The following is a 9,171-nucleotide window of genomic DNA, read 5'->3' as shown; positions in this document are numbered from 1 at the left end:
ACATCTGACTTTTCTTGTGTTGACTTGGCTGGCTCTGCTTGGATGCGCTGTCAGTCAGCCTCTTGCATTGCTACGTAAACAGCCCAAAGTTGGAAGCTGTAACGTGGAGAACTGCAGATAACTGTCCCACGGCAGTCAGCAGCCTTAAAAAACTGCTGTTTGAGTAATTATGTGCCAGCTTCCTATGGCTTTGCAGGGTAATTGTGTGCTTTGGCACTAGAAAAAGCCAGGCGCCGACTGCCAGCGCTTTTTACCTCAGAGCGGTGCTGTGCCACCCGAGCCACCTTAGGAAAGCAGCTCCGTGATTAATACAGCCATGATTAATTAACACAGACATGATTAATTAACGTAGCCTCCCCCTGCTCTGGAGCCATTTGCCCACTGCGGAAAAGCCAGTGTGCTTTTTTTTTTGGGGGGGGGGCTGGAGGCCGCCTGACGCGGCCGGGCCTGGCCCGTTGGCAGGACTACAACTCCCGGCATGCCCCGCGGGGCACAGCCTCATGGAGCACGCCGGGAGCGAAGCGCCGCGGGCCGACCTCCATTTTCTCCCCCCCATCGGCCTCCCGCTCTTCCCGTGGCGCGCCGGGCGGGGTCTCCCTTGAGCGACTTCCCCTCTGACCAACCAGCGCTCGCCGTGCCGCGGCTTCCAACCAACGAGCGCGCGCGTCCCCGCCCCCCGAGGAGGTAGCGGTAGTGGCGGCAGCCGGCGGCGGCCGCGGCCGGGGGAGGGCGCGAGCTGCGCTTAAAGGGCCCGCAGCGCGCACTCCGCGGTCCGAGGCGCGGGGTCGGGGTCGGGCGGCCGCCGGCCGGGGGCTGCCCGGGGCGGCTCCGCACGGTGGCGGCGGGGCCGGGGGGCGGCGGCGGCATGGAGCAGGCAGCGCCCAAGAGGTAACGGCCGGGGCCCCTTCCCCTCCCGGAAGCGAGCGTGGGCCTTTTGGGGCCGGGGCTGGGGGGGGTAGCGGGCGTGTTTTTATTTTAATTTTTAATTTTTTTTGGCCCGGAGCTGTGCGCTCTGTGGGTGGCGGGGTCGGGGTGCCTGCGGGCTGGGGCTGCCCTCCCGCACCGGGGAGAGGCCAGAGTCGAGCTCCGTGCCGGCAGCACCCCGCTTTCCCCGGGTATTTACACGCCTGGTCATCTTAATCCCTCTTATTTTTATTTATTTAGCCTCCAGCCTTTGCCTTTTGTCTCTGTGTAATGTTGTGAAACCTGCTTTAAACGTGACGGTCATCGCAGTGCACAAAACTATTTTGCAAATGGGCATACTTAAAGTGGAGCAGTACTCGCTGGGATTCATTTATCCTATATGGGAAGTGCTTAAAGTGGAGCAGTACTCGCTGGGATTCATTTATCCTATATGGGAAGTGCTTAAAGTGGAGCAGTACTTGCTGGGATTCACTTAGCTTATATGGGAAGTGGCCGTGTGCTATACAGATTGCAGTTACACAGCTCTCATGTACCCACCGTGTTGGAGCTGCAAGTGCTTTACTCCCACTTCCTGTTAACGTAATGAAAAATATAGGAACTGCCCGATGTAAACTTGGCCCAGAAGATAACAAATCATTTTTTTCCTTTAAGCACCCTTGTTTGTGTTCAGAGCCCTTAGAATTCCTTAAAGCGACTTCCTGTGGGATGACAGGACTTGGGGAAAGTGCAGCTGTGAACTTGTATTGGTCTTTCTCCAATAGTAAGTCCAGTGACAGTATCTACTACTGAAAAGTTTAATGAGGAACTGATTAGGAGCTATTATGCAGAGTTCCTTTACGTGCTCCCAAAGCCCAAGCTGAAGGTTGGCTGGCTGCTGCAGAAGCTGCACCAAATTCAGTGTCAGTTTTTACTTTCTCCAAACTGAACGTGTGAGAAGAAGCACCCAGTACGGGCTTAGTTTGATTCGAGGGTTGGTGGTGAGCTTTGTAGTGTTTGACTCTGCTTTGGGATGAAACCCCTCATCCTGGGTTTGACCCAACACATTTGGGTGGATGGGTAGTACAGAAATTAACAGGAGAATCTTTAATACAGCGTAGAGGCGGCGAGGTGGGATTCTGATGACTGAATTCATTTCTGAAGTGGTACTGGCATGGTTGACAAGATTTCCGACAAACGTGTCTTCTGCAATCTCTTTTATTTTTTAGGGGGGGTGCAGGGGCGCTTAGTTATGAGACTTAGAAGTGTAGGCTTCAGCCACTTTTCTGTTTTAAGCTTATATGACTAGGGTATGAGGTGGGGGGAGAAAGGAGAGGCCTGCAGTGTGGTTCCACACTGGCAGTACTACATCTCTCGAATAGAAGGAATGGGAGAGGCAGCAGTAAGCATTTAGGAGAAATGGGAGTGTGTGAGAAGTAATCAGTATTACAGGCACTGGTGCAAAGCTTGGGCTCCGGTGATACCAAAGGACTGAAAATAAAACTTGAAGCTAGCATATCCTGCAGTGTTGTGTGTGTGTGTTTTGTCTGCTTGTTTCTTTTTTGTTTTTGTTTTGAGGATCTAGGCATTGCTCTAACTTTATTACCTAGCTGTAAGTCTGGCTAGCCCGGTAGATGTTGGGGAGCTGTCTAAATCTGTAGTTTGAGTCAGGAGGAACTACAAAGCTGATGAAGGATCTCTTAAATTCGGGCAAGTTCTTATACTTTTCATGTATTTTGATGTTTTATTTCTGGAAACTTAAATGTCATGAGACTGTAGTAGGTTTGTTTTTTTAGTGCGAGGGGAGGCTCTTTTTTGTTTTATGAGATGTTAAAGTTTGTGGTCTGTGCGTGTATATCCTCTTGATCTGTTTGTTCTTACAGTTTGCTTGCTGTTCCCAACAGTTCTTGTTCTGCTAGGCCACCCCCATCTGTGAGGGTAGGCGTACAGGTTTCTTTTGTTCTCTTATTTTGTGGGCCGAGTTTTCGATGCGTGGCCGGGAAGCAGTGGTGACTTGGGATGGATAAATGTGTTTCCTGGCAGAAGAGATGTGATCAGGCTGCTTTACGTTGGTGCCCGCTGTCCACGGGAGCAGTTACTGCGTGGGCCCTGTTGCTGCAGTGGGCCTCACGTAAGACATTCATCCAGAGGTAGCAAGAATGGCACGTGAACACTGCAAAACTACAGAGACATCTTAAAATCTGTGTTTTCTTACAGGTGTAGGACTCTTATTTCCCAGTTCCATGTAAAGGAACGCACAAAAATTCTTCTGTGTAGAAGCTTGCAAATCTTAAAACAGCCCTTCAGAGAGCAGCAGTGATGGTGTCCGAGTGACAGGCCAGGCGATTGCAGCTTTTAAAATGGGAATGGCATCAGAAGCTTTTAGTGTTTGTCTCTGTGCAACAGTAAGAAAAGACATCTGAGCAATTCTTTTCAGAATAATTGTTTACTTTTTAATAATTTAGAGTAGGTGTTCTGATTTCCTAGTCAACTCTTGTCACAGTGATTGACACAAAGCATTTTCTTGCATCTGAATTTCTGTTTCAGATGTGTTTTATTTATAGTTCCTCATTATATCAAGAGTGAATGTCATTTCTGTAGTCATTTACAAGTGATCGACAGTTGCAAAGTGTGCCTTTGAGTTGTTAGTGATTTGTCCCTGCTATTATGATTGCATTTCTGTTTAAATGAACCTGCTCACATATAAGGAAATAGATTGCATATAAGGGAAAGTAACCAGAACTGCCTGAAAAATGCATGGTGGTTAATGTTCATGTGAATGGGTGTGTAGGTTCATATGGATGGCAACCCTCAAGTTCCTCCTGAAAAATGGTAAGACACAGGTGTAAGTTTGCTTGGGTCTTATTGGTAGAAAGCTAAATGGAAGTACACGATATAATAATGTGAACTCTCTTAAACTTGCATCTGTTTGTGTCAACTGCGTAAAGCAGTGTAAATGTCTCAAGGTTTTCACGTGCCACTTCTATTTCTGATGACTACAGTGACTTGTCTTGCTAGATTCTTTTAGCTGGAATCAATTATAATGATGCAGTATTCTTTTTAAATGTTTCAGTGTGCCAGTTCTGCAAAATAAACCACGCATTCATGTTTCATGGAGTGGTCTCCACTTTTCCATAACTCATGACAGTAATTGTTGGAGCTGTATTCCTTAGTCCTGCTTTATTTATTTATTTTTGTTAGCTTTCTTTTTTCTTAATACCTACCTCTGTAATGCATCCCAAATTTATTTTGTAAAATTTGTACATTATGATCATAGGACACTAAACTGATTCTTCTTTGTAGGTTGGAGGTGGGCAGGGGAATCTCATGCTCTTTTAGGTCCCAATTCAGATTTTTATGGTCTTTATGCTGGGATTGGTAGTCTTGGGTGCCTTTCACTGTTTCTAAAATTATTATTTTTTTCTGTTTATTTAGTTTTGTTGGCATACTTCAATGATGTGTAAGATTCCAGTCATACTAATAAGTATGGATATTGTCTCCCATCGCCTGGATTTATGAAAGTGAACTTCTTTGTTAGGGTGTATTTTCCTTCTTTAAGGAATTGGGTCTTATGCAGCAAGTCAAACCTGCTTGGAACAAGACAATTGTCCCAGACATGTAGTTCAGTTGGTCCTCGTGCTTGCAGGAAGGCTTCTCCTGGACAGCTTGAAATTGCCCACAGTCACTACCTGATGCTTGGGGCAACCTTTCTGGAGCAAACAGAAACAGAATGACTTTCTCCCTAGGGTTTATATAGTTAACTTCTACGCTTCTTTAGACTTTCTCACAGTTACGTATATACATGGCAGTTGGATCCTGTGGCCAGAATTAAACTGTTTTGGAGTTGGCTGACAGCACTTATTTCTAATGTAGAGCACCTTCATGCTTAAGAAAAGGCAGTGATGCTTCTGAATGTTTGGCTTGGTGTCTTGTTTATTTGTGTACAGGAGGTGAGGCTGGCGGGATGGACAGGTGGTGGGGAATGGCTGCACGCGTGCGCTGATTCTGAAGTCTTGGATGTGTTCCCCTGTCCCTACTTCCAGTTGCTTCTTTTTAAGAGCAGTGATATTAACATTTGACGTTGATGGTAATGTCCATGGTCCTTTCTTGTATTTTACGTAGTGCTTTGCAGCCGTTATAGCATCCATCTTCCTCCCTGCCCCTCACTAAGTTTTCAGAAGTGATTTTGCTATTGCAACCCTTTCAGGCCATATCAAGTGCTGTTGTTTAATGACTTCTATTTCTAGAAGGTTAACAGAATCCCCAGCTTTAAGCAGCCTGAGCCATGAGGATCTAACTGCAGTGCTAATAGTGTCATCTGAACTCCGGACCTAGTGTCTGTACTTTTACTGTTTCTTTGTAAAGCAGCGTGGAGTACTTTGAGCAGTGTGTTTGATAAAGTTCCTGAGGCTGGCATATCTTTCTTCCCTGAAAGAGGTTTAATGCTTAGCTGTGCTAGTGCTCAGTGTTGGTCTCATGACGTGTTTGTCAGAGTTGAATAATGGGAAAATAATTTTAATGGCAGTATGCGTGTTTCTTTGTCTTTAGGCTGCCTCTTGAGTAGTCCAGGTCATTTCTTATTTGACAGGGATGCTTGGTTTTGTTCAGTTCATGGCTGGTTGTGGTTGCTTCCCTCGCTCTTCTCAAGCAGCCCCAACATCTTGGCATTAATGGTGCTGTTGAAACTCCTTTGGTATTAAGCATATTCCAAAGTTCTTAGCAAATTTGCTTCATGAAAGAGAAGATAAATCCAGAAGTGAGAACTCGAAGCACGTTTTGAAGAGACGTTAAGAACAGATTCCTGCCTCCCTTATTTTAGCAAGCATTGTTCTTTAGAGCAGGTGGAAGTGTCTCTTGTTATGCCTTGTGGGGAGAGCTCACTGGGTTTTCTTCCAGCTACTATCAAGTTCAGTTTCTGGACTGTGCTGCTGAGTATGTTTTTGTTATGCAGCTCTTCAGCTGAGTGACAGACTCAGCTAGTGGTCATGCTTTCTATTTTTTTGAGGCTCTACTGGCATTGCAAACATTCTGTGAACGCTTTCTGCTGGTGGCAAGCAGGGAGTGACTGCAGTAACTTTCCTTTTGTGACTGCTGCTTTTAAGGATGCAGGCAACCTGTTCAGAGAGGGGCAGAAAAAAAATGGAGCAAAAGAATCAAAATAAATGACTTGTTTCTTTAATACCTGCATGCAAAGTCTTCCTCCCTCCATTTATTGTTATTTATGACTTACTCATTCGGTAACAAAGTCTGTACTTTCCTGCAAGACTTTTTTAAGTTCCATCTTTCTGCTTTCTAGTTTCTAACGAGCAGAGAGAGGGCAAAAAAGAAAGCAGATTGTTGTGTGTTCCTGTGTTTGATTTGTAGGCTGCTTGTGTGGACATTCTTTAGCTGCTCTCATCTGAGCTTTCAGCTGCTTTGTCTGTGTTCATGAGTTCTGATTTCCCTTTGCTCTAGAGATTTGTATTCTCCCTTAAACATACAGGTTTTCCAGGTTCCTGCCTGTTCAGTTTAGCCAACTGCATGGTCTTTGGAGCAGTTCATATACTTTGCATTACTGATCGTGGATGAATGTTACACTCAAATCACTGCTACATCTGTCACATAGGTATTTGATATGTAAATGCCCGTGTGTAAGCACTCCAGCGCTGCTTGCTTTCCTTGTTTAGCACCAGTCCGTATGACCTGCCCACTTAACCACTTTCTTTACATTTCTGTCGTTACTTAGATGGTTGGCAGTCGCAAGTCCCTTTTTGCTCAGGAATTGCTTTGTCAAGCACTTCACCTATTGATTTATTTATTCTTTTAGTTCTGTGTATCACAAAAATATATTTTAATATGAAGGAGTTTCTTTTCAGTGCTGCTGTTCTAATGTTAGATCTGTCAATCTCTTCTGTCTGTGCCTTCTTCCCTTCCCCTGTTTCGTATTCATTTCCAGGAAAGTGTCACAGGATAACGTATTTTCCATAAGGTCTCAATGATCTGCAGTGCTTCAAAGCCTTCCCCTCGTGCCCCGTTTTCTCCTCTTGCATATGGAATACATCGGCTCTATCTAACGCTACAGCACCAGCTATTATTCTTCAGCTCATCTCCTCCTTTAATAGTACCCTTGGCTACCACATAGAGTTAAACTTGTGATTTCAGTCCTGTAGCAGAATTCCCTGTAACTGTCAGGGTGAGGGATTTACACATTGCAGCCACACGGCCTCGCAGCACCATGTGGGTGGTTATATTTTTCCCGCTCTGTGTTCGGAGTCAGCTTCATCAAAAGCTTGCAGCCAGGTTGCGTTCTCGGATCTGCGAGGCATCTGGGGAGAGACTAGGACTGGTTGTAAGGGACAGAGGGTAAGTAGTGAGAGTGAGTTGAAGATGCTGGGAGAAATAAGAGTGACACAGATTTGCAACTGCCAGAAAACTGGTGGAGAAAAAAAAAAAATCACAGTGGTGTGTAATCAGATTTTGTTGCACCTGTCCCTGTGTATATTCCCCAAGATGCAGAAGGGACTGCACCAACAACTCTTAGAGTACTTATCTCTTGGTAATGTAGTGTTTTGATACCATTTGTGTGGCTGAGATGCCACCCTATGCTCTTAGAGTCATCCTGACGCTGGGTTCTGCCTTTTAACCTGATGTAATTCATTGCCTTACCCCAGCCCTTCAGATGGGTGAAGGACTGGTTTATACTTTCTCAGATAATGATGACGTAGGGTACTCTAGTCAGTAATGACCATGTGTTTGCATGATGCCTGCTTTTTGATGAAAGGTGTGCCTTAGTGTGTTCTCTGGCTGTTGCTGCTTTAGCAAAAGAAGTGGTTTAGACAGTGAATTTGTCCCACGCTGCTTTGAGTTGAGCAAATGCTAGTGAGAAAGTGATAATGACAAAAATTGGCATAACTTTCTCCAAGTTGTATGATGGTCGATAAAATTCTTACTGCGTTTTAATTAGATATCTTATTTTCATTGCAGTATGTTTTTCTTTATAGTCCTTTTCTTCTGTCTGTGTACTTATATGAAAAAAAGTTTGAGTTCTGTGTCTCTCCCCTGCAAAAAATAAACAAGAAACTTTGTCTTTCTTCTAGCAAACTGAAAAAGCTCAGTGAAGATAGTTTAACTAAGCAGCCTGAAGAAGTCTTTGATGTTTTGGAGAAACTTGGTGAAGGGTAAGTGCAGCTATTTATGAGGGGATGGGATCAGAGGGAGGCAGTATATAAAGCATGTGTTGGAATATTAAGTTACAGAGAGAGTGACTGTAAGTATCCTAAGGAATGCTTCTCTAGGCAACTTTTAATAATAAAGCAAATGCATGCGTCAATAAACTTCCATGCTTCCCCAAATCTATTTATGTGTTTTTGACATCCCTCAATTATTGAGGTAGCAACGGTTTGCGTCTGCATGGAAATTAGATATGCTACATCTTGACAAAGATTCATTATTCAGAGTCACAACTTTGCTGAGGTCCTGATAGAACTGAAATTTTTGCAGCCTGACAAAAACCTCAAACTTCTACTTGAATATATGGCTTCTATGACTTTTTCTGCATGCTAGAAGTGAGAGGCAATTTATATTGTAAGAAGGATAACACTTTGATTCTCTCTTTTAGGTCTTATGGTAGCGTGTTTAAAGCAATACACAAAGAGTCTGGACAAGTTGTAGCAATTAAGCAGGTCCCTGTGGAGTCAGATCTTCAAGAAATAATTAAAGAAATCTCTATAATGCAACAATGTGACAGGTAGGTATAACAATTCTGCTTCGTTTCTAAGACTTTTGTGAAAATCTATTTGTACTTGTAATGTTTTGGTAATATAGTTGAAATATAGGCAGCTGCAAACTTTCATATGGAAATTTAAAGCAGTTTGTGTTGGACGATCTACATAAAGCAACCACTTTGAGGACCGACTCCTATCCTTACCTTGGATTGAAGGAAGTACCAACAGTGTACATCATAGAAACTGTTGAAAGAATAAGTACTTGCATCTGCTTACAATTCCCCGTGCTTGCTTCGCTGTTCTTGCATTAGCAAGCCCAAAAGGTTAATATTTCCTGTCTATGCTCTTAGGCAATGTGAATTCTGAATTACTCATTTCAGAAGATCAATCAAAACATTTGTAGCACAAGGTTAATGGCTAGCTGTTAACTTCCACAACAGTATTCCATTGTTAGTCTTTTCCATGCAGGAACGTACCTTTTGAAAAGTGAGCGATCTTCAAGTAGTTCTGAAGGACTGTTACCTTACACTGGCTCATAAGTAATAAATCTTAGGATTTTTAATATTGT

General features: G+C 44.0%; 1 protein-coding gene across 1 annotated transcript in view; it reads left to right on the top strand.

Moving 5' to 3' along the window:
• Positions 1-732: 732 nt before the first annotated feature.
• STK3 (serine/threonine kinase 3) overlaps positions 733-9,171 on the top strand; it is a 144,659-nt gene continuing 136,220 nt past the window's right edge. The window contains exons 1-3 of the mRNA XM_035546366.2: positions 733-888; positions 7,977-8,057; positions 8,498-8,626. Of these exons, the coding sequence (XP_035402259.1) occupies positions 866-888; positions 7,977-8,057; positions 8,498-8,626 (233 nt within the window). The 5' untranslated portion in view covers positions 733-865. The remainder of the gene's footprint in view (positions 889-7,976; positions 8,058-8,497; positions 8,627-9,171) is intronic.

The sequence above is a fragment of the Cygnus atratus genome, chromosome 2 (genome assembly GCF_013377495.2).
Source record: "Cygnus atratus isolate AKBS03 ecotype Queensland, Australia chromosome 2, CAtr_DNAZoo_HiC_assembly, whole genome shotgun sequence".
Lineage (NCBI taxonomy): Eukaryota > Metazoa > Chordata > Aves > Anseriformes > Anatidae > Cygnus > Cygnus atratus.
The sequence above is the reverse complement of the archived record's forward strand: the minus strand, read 5'-3'. Positions and strand labels throughout refer to the sequence as shown.